Consider the following 16628-nt stretch of genomic DNA (forward strand, 5'->3'; position numbering starts at 1 on the left):
TTTCTAGTACTCTGTAGCTGCTACTCCTTGTGTGAAATCTTCTCAACCAATGGCAACCTCTTTTATAATGACAAATATTAATTTTTTATTTCTCAGCTTTAAATGGCAGAACTAGGTTTCTGTTTATATATATATTTTATAAATAATTATTAAATTATTAATAATTTAAATTGTTAATTAATTAATTAATTAAAAATAATTTTATAATAAAAAATAATTATTTATTTTTTACCGTTTATTATCTGTGTTTTATTACTCTAATTATATTTATTACAGTGCAGAATGACATTATGTGTGTGAATTTGAAGTGGACTGGAGTCACGCACTGGACTGTTTCCTCTCTCTGGTTCTTATGGACTGGGATGAGACTCTGAGACTTTAGCAATATTTACATATCACATTATACTGTAAGAAAAAACCAGGTAAATTAGGCTTTTCAATATGCGGGTCTTTTAAATCAGTGGAGCTGATAAGCCTTGTGTCTGTGTTATGAATAAACAAATAAACCTTTTTCTTTCTTTTTTGTTTTTGCTGGTATCCTAAGCTGTAGTAAGTCTACTTGTTTTTAAGTCATAGACGAGAATAAAACCCTTCACCCCCACAGAAATCAGAAACTTATCAAACACACCGCTTTTGAGGTTTTGCTTGAGAGGGAAAAAACACTCTGAAGGGGGAGTCCGCGATGATTTGGCAACAAGTTTAAAGGACCCTGTTAAGTTTCGTTTTCCTTACCAAAGCTGAAGCTGCGGGAGGGGGCAGAGCTGGGCGCTGTGTGCGCGCGCGCGCGTGTGTGTCTTGTGCTCATTTTCACTGCACTTCGCTGGATGAGGGCAGTAATGGCGCTGGAGGCTGTTCTTAAAAGAATATGCGACAGCAGCGGGTCAGTGGATGGTGATGGCCTTCTGGACATGTCGGTGTCACTGCCGGACTCTGAGGATTTGGACACTGTCATCAGGAACAGCGACTACTTCACTGTCATTCAACGGGACAACTGTAAAAAAGTGATTGTCCGGACTAATCTTAAGCTCTGCTGGCCCGGAGAGTGTGACGAAGCCTGCAAACATCTACACCTGTGCAGATTTTACCTGCTGGGAGAGTGCAGGGGGTGAGTCCTCACACACACACACACACACACACACACACACACACACACACACACACTGTGTGTGTTGACATTAGCAGCCATTTTACAACACCGGTGAGCTGAAATGGTGACATTCTCTAGTCACTCGTCGTGAACAGTAGTCCAGTAGACTGTCAGTCATTTGCTTATTCATACTTAACTGCTGAACTCCACCCATTCAATCCATCTACACTCACCGGCCGCTTTATTAGGTACCCCTTTCTAGTAAAAGGCTGGACCCCCTTTTGCCTTCAGAACTGCTTTAATTCTTTGTGCCACACTTTCAACAAGGTGCTGGAAACGTTCCTCAGAGATTCTGGTTGGTTATTTGAGCTCCTGTTGTCTTTCTATCATCTGGAACCAGTCTGCCCATTCTCCTCTGACCTCTCACATCAACAAGGCATTTTCGTCCACACAACTGACCGCTCACTGGATATTTCCTCTTTTTCGGACCGTTCTCTGTAAACCCTAGAGATGGTTGAGCGTGAAAATCCCAGCAGATCAGCAGTTTCTGAAATACTCAGACCAGCCCGTCTGGCACCAACAACCACGCCACGTTCAAAGCCCCTTAAATCCCCTTTCTTCCCCGTTCTGATGCTCGGTCTGCACTTCAGCAAGTCGTCTTGACCACCTCTACAGGCCTGAATGCAATGAGCTGCGGCCGTGTGATTGGCTGATCAGCTATTTGTGTTAACAAGCAACTGTACCTAATAAAGTGGCCAGTGAGTGTGTATCTGTGCTTTCAGATTCAGATTCAGATTCAGATTCCTTTATTGATCCCAGGGGGAATTGCAGTTGTTACAGTTGCAGCCATTTATGTAAAAATAAACTCTTTACTAATAATTTAAGACAATATAGAGAAATTTACAGTATGTACACCAGATTTAAGTACTTAAGAATACAGTAAGGTGGCGGTGATTGTGATAGTAATATGAAACATCAGGTATAAAGCAGTTACAATTATTTAAATTATTTAAATTAAGTTAGTGTCCCTCTGAGTTTTTGCACACACAGTTGTTGTTATTGCACATCAGGGTCCCGCCTGCTAGGACATGTCATAAAACGAATTCTTCTTTTTCTTCTTCTTCTTTTCATTAATATTATTATTAGTTCAATTCTATAACACATAAGGACGCTTAGAGTGACGTATTACATTTGCGTGCTTCTCAGATGTTCTACAGGTGGCTTAATGTTTATCTCAACATTTTCTGTCTGAGCTCATGAAGACGCTTGACTTGAAGGGGATGGAGTGAAGTTTGCTGAATTAGCTGTAATGTGTTGTCACCCTGCATGTTGTCTGACTGACTCTTAGCACTCTTGCTGTGACACTGAACACACCAGGAACCCTATAAAGTGATTCTGCTCTCCTCAAATAGGTGGAGATGCACCTACGGCCACAGCCTGGAGTCGGAGCACAACTCAGCGGTTCTACGCGAACACAACCTGCGTGGGCTTAACAAAGACCAGCTGAGGGTCCTCCTGCTACAGAGTGACAGCAGACTGCTTCCTCATGTAAGACGCATACTGCCACTTTTGAAACAGGCCTACTCAAGTCAGGATTTTCCTCATTATGTAGTGGTCAGGCGGTTACGAGCTGGTCATGTGTTGTGTTGTGTCGTCCTGATGTTTACACTCCGTATAAATTCAAATAACGCATGGCCACGACTTACTAGGGCCTGGGTATTAGATCCTAATGCATGGCCACAAGTTGCTAAGGCGTGGGAATGAGATCATTAAGTCATGGCCACAACTTAGTAAGGCGTGGGACCAAGATCATGCCTTGCTAACCCATGGCCACACATCAGAATGTCATTCCCACACCTTACAAAGTCATGGCCATGCATTAGGATCTCATTCCTATGCCTTACTAAGTTGTGGCCATGCATTAGGATCTCATTTCCATGCCTTACTAAGTTGTGGCCATGCATTAGGATCTCATTTCCATGCCTTACTAAGTTGTGGCCATGCATTAGGATCTCATTTCCATGCCTTACTAAGTTGTGGCCATGCATTAGGATCTCATTTCCATGCCTTACTAAGTTGTGGCCATGACTTATCTTGTTCACTCTCCTTAATAGGTTGTGCCAATGCAATATTTTATGTATACAGGATGTCATCAGAGGGGCTCTGTAGTTTAACAGACCACCACTGACTTGGTAGTTTTTCTGGGGGGAACCAGTACAATGAAAGAGACAGTTCATTAGCAGCAGCGTGTTAGGCGGATATATGCTGGTGCAAGTCTATAACCAACCAAGTACTATCTGGCCTGTGGTGGTCTTACAGATGTTCTGTTCATAATAAACCACATCGTATGATCTGGCTTCTATATTTTTAGTCTTTACTCTTTCAAATGAAATTTTTGCTATAATTTATTTCCAGTAATGATGTCAAACTGGTACTTGTGCAATAGTAATCAATAATTTCTGTTTTATTTTAACTGGGTGGTCTGAAATTTCTGTTTTTGGCCCAGTAGAGAGTGACTGTCCACCCCACTGTCCACTAACACAGTTCTGTGAGGCCACATCATATAAGGTACCCTTAAAAAAAGCCGATCAGGGACTTGGAAGGAGGTTGATTAGCTGGAGCCGGTTGTGATTAGAGCTAGGCAGGAAGGTAGCGCTCCAGTTGCAACTTATCAGCTTATTATTATCATTATTATTATTAGGCTTAGGGACCGTTTTTAAATCATATACTGGAAATCCCAGGAGTTTGGATTGGGAGTGAAATGGTACCCATTTACTAAACTGGAGACACAAGAGGGGAAATTTGTACATTATTAGAATATCATACTTTTGATATTTAAGTACATTTAAAAGCAAGTAGATTAGTACTCAAGTAAAAAGACAAAGAGAGCGCTTATACTTTTATTTGAGTAAATACTTTCTTTTATTTATTATTTATTTATTTACTTTCTCTAGTTGTAACCAATGGAAGCTTGCAGCCTTCAGTTAGCACTGATATATGCATCAGAGGCTCTACCTACATGTACATTCAGCTGTACAGAAAATATATCATTTAAAACAAACCGGTGTAAATGTAGGTGTTTCGACAAACTCCACTAACGCTCCTTAAAAGCTGAAATGCTCCTCACTTAACACGTTTCACTGAACTGTCCCTTTATCCTCTGACTCCAGGTGTGTGTCTCATACAACAAAGGCAGGGGTGAATATGGGAACTGTCCTGATAAAGAGGCCTGTAGAAGACTCCACATCTGTGAGAGCTACATCAGAGGAACCTGTGATGACAGCAGCAAATGCAGACGATCCCACGACTTCTACGAACCTCATCCCATGAAAAACCTCCAGGCCAAAGGAGTGTCCAGTCAGCTGATAGGGTCACTTTTGTTGATCTACAGGAACATTATGGCCCTCAAGGACCACAGCAATGCCAGGGGTGAAACCAGCGCCAAGAGGAAAGTGGACACCAAGTCCAGCAACAAGGACAAAGTGCCTGCGTCCTTGCAGAGAAATGCAGGTAATTACTTGGTCGAACTCTGTTTTTAAAGTATATTATGAAGAATTGCTTCATACAAATATAGATAATATACATTCATGCTATTACTGCTTAAAACAATAATAGGTTTTTGTTGCAGTTGCTCTGCCTTCAGACATAAAGCATGGACTTACTGATCTCTCTCATTACAGAAAACATGATTTGCCTGTCTTTTGTCAAAGGCTACTGCAAATTTGGAGGTATGTTTATTGTTATTCATGAGTTTTAAAGCTTTTTAAATTAATTGATGTCCCTGAATCGTTACCGGACGTCAGCGAATGCTGTGTCTGATCCTTGCTTACTTTTGGTGGTGATTAATACCATAAAACTGTAAAATGATAAAACTATAAAACTATGAAAATGAGCTGTGCTGATTAACTTTAGGCACAGTTAGCTCCTACTGTACAAGCAGTGTTTCCCACTCTCGCTGACCTTCCATGTGTTTTCCTACCACAAAGGCTTCTTTCATACGGTACCCGGCTCTGCGTCTGGAGTGGAAATTCACTCCATTCCATATGTGGAAGCACTAGGCCTGCTCCGCTAAATCAGTCTGCCTGTCTCAGTTAAATGCTTATAAGCCTGTTTTTAATCATTTCCAAGCTGATGATTATGACAAAACTTTTATTAATTAGGAGGCAAGGACATTTTTCTCGACAGAACCTTATAATGTAATAATCCCCCAACAATGCAGTTATGCTCAGAAATGTGAACAAATGAGCGCCTGTTTAAAAAATTTAACAAAACCCAATAATATAATAAGGTATATGTAACTATCTGTAAAACATGTTTACATTATCAGTAAAGACATTGCATTATTGGGAAATTATTACATTATTGAATCTACATATCTGCACATCCGTTATGTGGTTTTTCTTTTTTTGGTTGGTTGTTTTTTTTTTCTTCTTTCACACTCCCATTTTTCCCCTTGAGGGAATACATTTAGATTGAGTCGTTGACCAGTAAACACGACTACAGTGGTCACCGACACTCCACCTGCATGTCTATTTTCCAGCAAGTTTCACCATAAACCTAAGTCTAACACACCTTCGTCAGCTGACTTCTGAAGGGAATCATTAGATAGGCCAGGTGGGGTTGAGCTGAAGTGAACGATATCCAACTAGTGCAGTGAATTGGGGCTAAAATCAGGGTAAAAAAACATGTGTAACTGGCTTAAGTACTAATTAAATCATGAAATCACATAAAACCCCCATGTATGCCCAGGACATAAAAAAAATCGAGATGTGTTTTTTTTGGGCATTGATGTGAAGTAGTCCGCAGGATGGCCCTGCCGCTTACTGGGAATAGGAAGACTAGCTGATAAGAGTTGGTAAGAACAGGTCTTTGAGCCAAATTAATAAGAAAGTGTTACAAACAACGGATACAGGGAGGACAGGAAGACCTGATAAAACAAGGCAGAGAAAATGAATTATAAAACATATTTTGAGTTGGATGAGAAATAAGGGTTACCAAGCATCTGAGGAAAATTAGACATGTTGGGAATCAAAACTTGGGTCCACAGACATTAAAAAAGGAGGGGCGATGAAATCATCCCAGAGAGGGGTGATAAACTCATACAGAAGGGGTATAAAGTGAAATGTATTGTGATGTATTATTGGATTTTGGCTTTCTGGTGGCCGTCTTTTCACTTGGAGCGCAAATCAAATCAAATCAAATTTATTTGTAGCACTTTTTACAACGGATATGGTCACAAAGCAGCTTCACAGAATTCCAGAAAAGACTGAGTTTTAACAAGAGTGTAAAAAATGTAAAAAACCCCCCGGCGGGCAAGCCAGGGGGCGACGGTGGCAAGGAGAACCTCCCTCAGAGCTGAGGAAGAAACCTTGGGAGGAACCAGACTCACCAGGGGGGACCCGTCCTCCTCTGGTCAGACTACCTACAGAGTTACTATACTACTAATATTAATAGCAGTAGTATTAGTAGTAGGAATAGCTGGGAGTCCATGAGAACATCAGTTTAGGGTGGGCAGCTCGTCCAAGGCAGGTGGTGGCAGCTGGGCGTGGGCAGCTGGTCTGAAGTGGGCAGCAGGAGGGCTTGGCAGTCAGTCATCCATCAGTGTCCGGCCGGACAGGTGGGCGGTTTTATACTCGGAAAAAAGGCACAGAGAGGGAATTAGTTTTACTCTGTCTGTTTGTACATAAACAGGGAATGTGGACATTTCCAGAGTGTGGCTAACGACTCCGGCAGATCTGACTATGACAGCTTAATAACAGGAGAGAACCAGAAGGACACACAGACACGGCAGCACTCTGAGACAGTCTGGCGTCCCTCGGCTCCACCGTCCACAAACCTGAGTGACCGCGTGCGAGCAGCGGGACGACAGCACCAGCGTCTCAGTTTACTATAATTCCCTGTGTCCATGGACCCCTGGATCTGCTGCCTTTATCTAGGGGGGAACATTAGCTACCAAAAGCTAAACTGAACAAGTGAGTTTTCAGCCTAGTCTTAAAGACTGAGACTGTGTCTGAGTCCCGAACAGTTTCTGGAAGATCATTCCAGAGTTTGGGGGCTTTATAAGAAAAAGCTCTTCCCCCAGATGAAACCTTCTGAATTCTGGGAACTATTAATAAGCCAGCACTCTGTGATCTGAGTGGTCGTGATGGCTCATAATGAGAAATAAGGTCTTGCAGGTACTCAGGAGCGAGACCATGTAGGGCTTTATACGTCAATAAAAGGATTTTATAATCAATACGGAATTTAATAGGCAGCCAATGAAGTGATGATAGCGCTGGACTGATATGATCAGATGTTCTAGTTTTAGTGAGGATCCTGGCTGCGGCGTTTTGGACTAGTTGGAGTTTGTTTAAATTCCTGCTCGTACATCCTGACAGTAGCGCGTTACAGTAGTCTAGCCTGGAAGTAATAAAGGCGTGTACTAGTGTTTCTGCATCACGCAGGGACAGGGCATTTCTGATCTTGGCGATGTTGTGAAGATGTAGAAAAGCTGTCCTAGTGATGCCGCCTGTGTGTTGATCGAATGATAAATCTGAATCTATTATAACGCCGAGATTTTTAGCTGCTGATCCAGGTGCGGCTGGAAAGTCGGCGAGATTTAAGATTAAATCTGGTGATTTACTTCTTGCTAGTTTTGGACCCAGAAGGAGAACCTCTGTTTTGTTACTGTTTAATAGGAGGAAGTTACGTGACATCCAGCCTTTCACGTCTTTTACACAGTCCTCCATTTTCTTTAACCTGTATTGGTCATCGGGTTTGGCTGATCTGTACAGTTGAGTATCGTCTGCATAACAATGAAAGTTTACGCCATGGTTACTTATAACTGTGCCTATGCATAATGTTTATTATAACTTAATAAACGAAGAGAGCCTTTTCCTTTCTTCAAAAATGTAACCTGCAGCTGAAGTTTGGTTTTTAATCTTTCTTTGACTTTTTGCAAGAATGCTTTTTCAATATTTTGACTTTATTACTTTTTCTGCATCAGAGAACAGATTAAATTAAAATTAAAACTTTAACTTAACATTAATGAATAAGTAATGTTTTTCCACATCGTCTGGGACTTTAGGGCGGAGGACAAGGTGCTTATAGTCCCGACAGTTCTTTACATTTACAGCATTCGGCTGACACTCTTATCCAGAGCGACTTACAATTTGATCATTTTTACACAGGAAGGTGAAGGTGGTGTTAGGAGTCTTGCCTAAGGACTCTTATTGGTTTAGTGTAGGTGCTTGTCCAGGTGGGGGATTGAACCCCAGTCTCCAGCATAGAAGGCAGAGGTGTTACCCACTACACTAACCAACCACCAGTTGTGTGGCTGTACAACAAATACTCTAAAACCACCACATACTGATCAGGTCTCGCCTCCATGACTTCACCCAGACGTGCTTTACTTTGAGTTCAGTGGGCTCAGTTAAGCAGCAGCTTCAAAGCTGTGTAATGTGTGATCACAGCTCGTTCCAGGTGTGATCTCCAGTATTTCAGTCACCAAAAAAATCAGCTGCAAAGTGTGAGAGGCACATTCTTTTTAGAACATCTTAGGACTTTAAAAGCTGTATAGTGGATCCAAGGCTTTGCACATCAGTGTGTTTACACTTTAATACATTGTGATGAAGTGCTCAGCAGATATCTAACACCTGTTTGCTACATTAATTAAAACAATGTACTCTTTGGATACCTACTGAAATAAAAGAGTCTTGACTAACAAACTAACCTGTATTCACTGATTTCACTTATTTCAGAGAGATGCTGGAGAATCCACTTTGATATGCCATACAAGTGGGAGGTGGAGGTGGACCAAGTGTGGACATATTTACCAGACAACGAGGCGATAGAGCGAGACTACTGCAACCCAGTCAAGACCTACAGGTGTGCTGGAGAATCCTAGTGGCACAAAAACTGCACGTTTACAGCAGCAACAAGACGAAAATGCGTACATAGTGTCCCACGATTTTTTATAATACCACTTGAAAACATCAGCTGCTTTATGCAAGCATTTAATAAGTATTTGGCCTGATTGAAATGGTAGAAAATTACTTCTAGGACATAATGAGCAAGACATCAAGCACAACTACAACATTTACTTAAACAGTTCCAAACACAATACAAATGAAAAAGTCAAGAGTCAAAATGACTTAGACTTGGAGGAAAAATGTTAAGCTAAAAGACCCATATCCTACATTTTTTCCCTGAGGTCCACTCATAACTTTGGTGGTTTTATGTACCAAAACAGTCATAATTAATTTTTTGCATGAACATTTTCCAGCCTCTTTCCAATCGGGAAGGAAAGGAAGGGAAAGGGAAGGAAATTTGGTTTTCCATGATATTGGCCCCCTTTTTTGTTCTCCTATATAGTCTCTATTTAGAAAATCAAACCTGTGAACTATTTTGATCATTGAGAATTCACATTCAGTCATATAATTATTTTGAAAGGGTTTGTTACAGTAGCAACAATATAATATAATAGCCAGTAGTGCTTGTGTATTGGTCTATAGGCCTGTCGCTAAACCTCTGAATCATCGTCATCATCATCATCATCATGATCTCTGTGGACAATCATGAAAATCTCAAAAGACTCCTCACTGTTAACTGGCTCTTATGTGTTTTGCAGTGTGGGGATTGAGCCTGTGCGCTTTGACACAATGACCCAGGGGTTCCGCAGAGTGCGGCGTGTCTCTACAGAGTCTTCAGTCCTGGAACCCACCTTTGTCCTCACTACACAGTGGAAGTGGTACTGGGAGAACGAGTATGGGAAGTGGATCCAGTATGCATCAGTTGTAAGTTATGAACTTTTTTCATCCTCAGTGGTTTTTATGTGCTGTGGGAGTGAATGGAGAGGGCTGAGAAGATGTTAGGCTGGCTTTACGTAGAGAAACATGCATGCAACTTCAGAAACCTTCTTCGAAACCTGTATGAAACTAAATTGCATAATACTGAGTTTTCTGCAACTTACTGGAAACTCAGCTGCAACAGTTACAAATTTCTCCACTAAATGAAATCAGTGAAATCAATACGGCAATAACGCCTCACATTTTCATGTCAAAGGACGTTTCAAAAGAATTCATTTCTTGTACCACCATGTAATTTTTTTTCAATCTGCTGTTATCATAATTTAGCTGAATTACTCTTTCCCCCAAATTTTATGCAGCTCAGCATTTTCTTTTTTAAAGTAAAACTTCATTCCCTGTTTTGGATTCATAGAAGGAAATGCACAGGCTGTCCTCTGTCAGCGGTCAGGAACTGGAGCAAAAATACCTACAATTCCTGAAGGACAGCAACAATGCTGTGGTCAGATTTACTGCTGGCAATCAGTTTTACGAGCTGAATTTCAGAGGTATGACATTTAATGTGTTTCACTGGCTATAAAGTTTTGATATTTTTATATAAATACATACATTATTCTATTATCAATTCATATTACTACTGTTATTATTGTTCTTTTTATCTACTTTGATAATAATGTGATATGAGTTGTTTGCTCTAATTCAAAGCCAGGGGTTTTTGCAACAAAGCCAAACTTCTCATTCACATTGAGTCACACCAAATATTTTACACCTCCAGTCAAACTGTTTATTTTCAATTACGAGTGATTATAATATGCCATAACTTTCACACAGACCAGATTTTATGTTTCATTTTGTTTCAGTATGTTAAATTAGTGTATAGACGTGTGTTCTCTATAGAGGATGTGCACTTATTTTCACTTATTTTCACTTAGAAAATCAACAAAACTTGTGTAAGATTGTATATGGACGTATGATAAGTTTTGGATTTGATTCAATTCAAATTCTCTCTGATATTATCAAAGATATGAAGCAGAGAAATGAAATGACTGGCACAGAGAGAACGGTCAGACGGCGGCCTCAGTTTGTTTCTACCTTGGACGCCCAGAGAGCGAGAGCTAGGTAAGAGCATGTTACACCACACGTTATTCACATAACTGGCACGTGTTTATTCACCATAGAAAAAGCAGTGCTTCAATCTAAGAGCTAATATCTTTGATCAGCATTAGTATTTGGTGATTTTCTTTTCCTTTAGCAGAAGAGGTGCACAGTCCAGCTCTCATAAAGGCGTTCCTGGCTTTTGGGACCAATCTGCAATTCCAGATTCAGGTTTTCAGGTGCAAGATCCAGTTACCCTTATCCTTACCCTAACCCTAACCCTAACCCTAACCCTAACCCTTACCCTAACCCTAACCCTAACCCTTACCCTAACCCTAACCCTAACCCTAACCCTTACCCTAACCCTAACCCTAACCCTAACCCTAACCCTAACCCTAACCAATATCCAGATATCATTTTAAACCCATTTTTCATTCTTACTCATTTTGTAGTCTTTCTTTCCACTTGTACTTCATCTGCTCTGCCTATTTCAGAGGGTCCTCCTCAGTCCCTCGGACAAGGATTATACCAGAGTGCAAGAACGTTTCCACAAGACCATGACGGGCTTTACCATCCTGAGAATCGAAAGGGTCCAGAACAGGGAACAATGGGAAGACTTTCAGACGTGAGTCCAGAACGCAATGTCACAGTGTCAACAGCCCAGTAATTTACTGTCAGTACAGAAAATATCTGACACAAAATGATATATTATATATTGTAGTGTTCCAAGTGACGTGTTCAATTGGGTCTTGAAGCACTATTAAGAATATTTTAGGTCATTAGTTACAGCCTGTCTAACACATTGATAGCGTGACTATTTCTGTGATCACTGGAACACTTAATTAAATTCAGCACTTTATGCACATTATAGCCAATTAACAGCCAGCACAACTCTGCAGAGCACTGGCCACATAATGCTGTTTGTCTGTTATGCCCAGTTTTATGGTATTCTGATGAGACGCTGCTGCGTTTTTCTCCTGAAACAGCCCACTGGGTTTTATTTTAACTGTTGTGTGACGTGCATCTCAAAAGGTGAGGTTAATAATGATCTAGTTGCCCCTCATAATGCCTCAAGATTCTTGGCAATATTAGTGTTAGTATTACTAGTGTCATGATCATGTCCACAGTGTATCAGTCTGTATCAGTCTGCACTGAAAGGAGTCTGTTTAATTTTGTAGGATGCAGTTGTGCGAAAGTTTGGGCGCCCCAGTCAAATTACGTTTTTGTTGATTTTCTAAGTTAAAAATAAGAACACATCCTTTACAGAGACCACACCTCTGCACATTTTAATGCAGTTACTGACTATCAGCTGAACTTAACAGACTAGGGGTTGGGCATAAAATGTGGCTGGGACCCTACTTAGTTGCCAGAGGATTATCCAAAGCATAAACTGATATAGAATTATCCTAATTCTGCTTTATGCTTCCATATTTCTGTAACATCACTTCCCATTTACAACCTTTTTGCTGCTACTGCCTTTTATCTGTAGAAAAAGAGAGCGAATGAGGAAAGCGAATAAGGACAAGAAATATGAAGAAGGGGAGCGTTTGTTATTCCATGGCACCAAATCCGATTGCATTGATGCTATATGCAACCAGAATGTTGACATGAGGTTATCTGGAGCTAATGGAACAGTGTATGGTCAAGGTAAGATACTGCTTTTGTACCTAAACTGTTACTCGGACTGGTGCTTTAGCAGAGTGTCATCATTTTCTGTCCTGTTTTCTTGCAGGAAGTTACTTTGCCAGGGATGCAAAGTATTCCCATGGTTTCACTGACAAATATGGTGAGAAATCCATGTTTGTGTGCAGAGTACTGGTTGGACAGTACACTAGAGGAGTGTCCAGTTATCGCCGGCCTCCAGCCAAAGATTCCACAGGCACTCTTTATGACAGTTGTGTCGATAACCCCAAAGAGCCCACCATTTTTGTGGTGTTCGATAGACCCCAAGTCTACCCAGAGTTCCTGATTACATATGAAGAGGAGACATTCTCTCAATCTGACGTAAATTTTATCAAGTCTTTTGTTTGCCCTGTTAGTCAGAGTTTAGCTCAGTTAGCAATCACAGACATCACCTCGACCTCTAAACCCACGGCCCTCACAGACAGCAGCCTATCTGCTGCTAATGGAAGCCAAATGGCAAGCTCATCTCTCGAGAAATACACCATCACATCCAGTCCAACCACTACAGAACCAGCCTCGCCTTGTCTTAGCACTGCTACAGCGAGTAACCCTCTCGTTGTTGTCATGGATTCATCAGTAAGTCAACATAGGGGCTTAGCTTCTTCCCATCCTCTAGTAGATGGTAATCTTGCAGATGCTAACCGAGTTGTCACAGCTCCAAAAAGGGACCAGTTGTCACACCTCAATTCAAAGCCTCCAGCTCAGTTTGGTTCCTCTCGGTTGCCTTCAAAGTCTGGTCACGACCTGGCAGCAGCAGTTTCAGAGAAATCAGATGATCATCACCTGATCTCACGTAAGCCTAGCTTTCCAGATTCCACCGTTCAGTCTGAAAGTGCTAAAATTCAAAAAGCATCCCACACTTCTGACTTCACAAAGCCAGCACCTCAGAACTTGCTGCAAGATTCCCGCAAATCACTGACTCTCACCAGCGTAGACTCAGACTCAGGGTGGGATGTTTTGGATCCATTTGCAACCCTTTTAAACTTTCCAGCCAACTCCAAATCTTTTCTACTCGATTATTCTCCTCCCACCAGTGTCTCAGCAAAGGCAAGCACAGACAAAGACAGCAGAACAGGTAATACTGTTCAATCTGAGAGTGCTAAAAACCTGAAATCAACTCTATCGTCTTGCAGCGCTGACTTCACTAAGCCTGCACCTCGGAGCTTTCAGGAGGACTCAACAGTTCTGCAGGAGCCTCAAACCAAGACTACGCATTTTCTCCGTGATCAGTCTGCTGATTCCTCTTTCTCTGTGCTGTACAATAGTAGTTCCTCTTCAACTAGCAGCCGGCTTTATTCTCCTGGCGTCTCAAGCTCCTCAGACGTTTCCAATCGCCAAAGAGCATGTTCTCCACCTTTGCAACGGGAACAAACAAAAAAAACCTGTGTAGTGCAGTGAGATTTTTATGGACTGATTTTACATGCACTCTAATGGTATGACCATTATCTGATTTCAGCAGTTATCAGATTGGTCAGGTGGCCATGTAAAGACACACATACACACACTACTTCCAAGCCACTTATCCTTCCAGTTCATGTGGGGAGCTGGAGCCTTTCCCAGCAGTCATTAGGTGGAAGGCAGGATACACCCTAGACTGGTTGCCAGTCCATCACAGGAGAGACGGACAGAAATGTAAATTCATACCTAGGGGCAATATAGCATGTCCAGTTAGCCTGAATGCATGTCTTTGGACTGAGGGAGGAAACCAGAGCATCCGGAAGAAGCCCACGCAGAGATGGGGAGAACATACACACTCCACACAGAAAGGACCCTGGTTGCCCGGCTGGGGAATCGAACCCAGGCCTCATGTAAAAAGGCACACTGCAATACCTTATACTGGATAAAAGCGGTTGTTTTGGCATAATAATCGGGTTGTTTATAGAAAGTGTACTGTTAATTGGGTATCTGTGAATGTGCGCAAACAGAACCAGGTTAAGAACATAGACTTGCAAAGGTTTTATGCGAAAGTTTTGGCACCCCTGATGAAGTGATGTGCTTTGTTGATTTTCTAAGTGAAAATGAGTGAACGTGTCCTCTACACACTTAAATGCAAAGTTACTGTTTATTTGCTTGATTTAGCATTCTGGAGATATATATATATATATATATATATATATATATATAAAATATGATCTGTGTAAAAATGATGCCACATTGTATTTTTCTGAGTTTTTTCAATGCGTTAAACTCAAACAGAAATTGTGGGAAAATGCTTTATTTACGTTCGATCCCTGTAGGTTGTGAAAGATCAACAAAACATGTGATTTGACCTAAGATGTTCAAACTTTTGCATATGATGTAGTTTTCATTTTGTGGGTATCACATTATTTTGTACATGTAAATGTACTCAGTATCTGTTGTGAAGCAGAAACGTGATTGGGTATTGATGTTTTAAGCTGCAGTGATTAATGAGTGAACGAATGATTAGTTAATGATGATGTATTAATGAATTGTCGTACTGCTTACATGTGAGAGCACGTTTCAGTCATTTTCTTCTAGTAAACTGATGGTTTGAAAGACATGATGAGACACCAAAAACACTTTCAGTCCCAGTCAGCTCCACGTTGACCGTGTCAAGTAAGGACATTATTGTGAAAATCCGAAGAAACTTTAAAAATATGGTTATAGTTTTACTAAAATATATGTGCGATCCTTATTTAATTGTCAGAACTGCTGCTACTAATAAGTATTAATAATAATAATAATAATAATGATGTTAAAATAAAATTAGTTTATTGAAGTGATTAGTGTTCTTTAGTTGTACCTTCTGCATTGATTCAAGTCACCAAATGACAAAACATGTCTTTCAACACTGCACACAGCACAATGACTTTTCATCAAATTCAAATTAGTAATAATAATAAATATAATAATAATAATCATAAAGTGTCTCCTTCTTACAAACACAAACATGGTATAAGGTGAAAGTTTAGAACTCACACTTCAAACAGAACGCCTGCGCTTGTTTCTGCAGGTATAGATAAGAAATAATTGAACAATATGTAAGAAGAGGTGTTGGGGTGTAGGAGGGGATTTGAATTCTATAGATGTATTTTTCATTTAACAAAGACTATCTTTGTTAAACGGAGTCTGTATCTCTCATATTCATTTTCAGTGAGAGTGCAGCTTTGTACAGCTACTTAAATTTATGCTCAGCTGATTATAAATAATAATCAAAATGCATCTAAAATGTGGAGCCAGCACAGGTATATGTATCCAGAGTAAACAGTGCAGTCCATTGGTACTACTGGGACAGGATTAGTTTGACTTGGAGAGGTGGGCCAATGCCTGTTTACCATAGGATGTCTGTAATGTTTATGACGGATGCACATGGATAAAAAATAAATATAAATAAATAAGTATAAATAACTGAGATGAGAGTGGCTATATTCACACACGGCCTTTACCAAAACATTAAAAATCTCAAAACATTCTATTCAGTTTATCACAACCATCTACCTTACCATCCAAGTGAATGCATATGTGGAGGCAATTTGAATCAGTAAATACATACTGTTGCTAAGCAACCATGACAACCCTATAAAACCACTTATCACATGGCCAATACCAGAACCTATGGTATTGCAAACCTGTGCGCAGGTTCATTTATATGTAAATAATACATTTTCTCTAATGACCTGCACAGGAGAATCGACAGTACTGCTGATACCTGGGCTGTTCACGTTTGAAAATTTGAGATATTTTAAGATTTGAAATGCAAAATAGTATAAATAGTATTTTGTAATTCATATTTGATGATCTGGGAAAAGAACCATGGCTCCAAACTTTTAATACTGTTGTAGCTTAAGAATAACGCCAGTTTGCAATGTAGTTCATGTAGTTACTGAATAATCAGCCTTGGGTGTATAATCCTGGGCTTTTAGGGGGTAAGCACATGTTTTTTTGGGTTTTTTTTTTAACTCATTTTAACTGATTTTTAAATCAGGGGTGGTGAACTTCAGTCCTGAAGGGCTGGGGTC

At 40.5% G+C, this 16628-nt stretch overlaps 1 protein-coding gene across 2 annotated transcripts; it reads left to right on the forward strand.

Moving 5' to 3' along the window:
• Nucleotides 1-773: 773 nt before the first annotated feature.
• LOC108411388 (protein mono-ADP-ribosyltransferase PARP12-like) lies at nucleotides 774-16021 on the forward strand. Of its 2 annotated transcripts, none has more exons than XM_017682929.2 (12): nucleotides 774-1105; nucleotides 2500-2635; nucleotides 4258-4597; nucleotides 4768-4815; nucleotides 8827-8953; nucleotides 9696-9861; nucleotides 10286-10418; nucleotides 10893-10989; nucleotides 11123-11204; nucleotides 11460-11590; nucleotides 12455-12612; nucleotides 12698-16021. In XM_017682929.2, the coding sequence occupies exons 1-12, from the start codon at nucleotides 825-827 to the stop codon at nucleotides 14044-14046; spliced, it is 3048 nt and encodes a 1015-aa protein (XP_017538418.1). In that variant the 5' UTR covers nucleotides 774-824; the 3' UTR covers nucleotides 14047-16021. The 2 variants fall into 2 exon arrangements, with proteins under 2 accessions (XP_017538418.1, XP_017538419.1); XM_017682930.2 differs by having other exon boundaries at nucleotides 11126-11204.
• Nucleotides 16022-16628: the final 607 nt, after the last annotated feature.

The sequence above is a fragment of the Pygocentrus nattereri genome, chromosome 11 (assembly GCF_015220715.1).
Source record: "Pygocentrus nattereri isolate fPygNat1 chromosome 11, fPygNat1.pri, whole genome shotgun sequence".
NCBI lineage: Eukaryota > Metazoa > Chordata > Actinopteri > Characiformes > Serrasalmidae > Pygocentrus > Pygocentrus nattereri.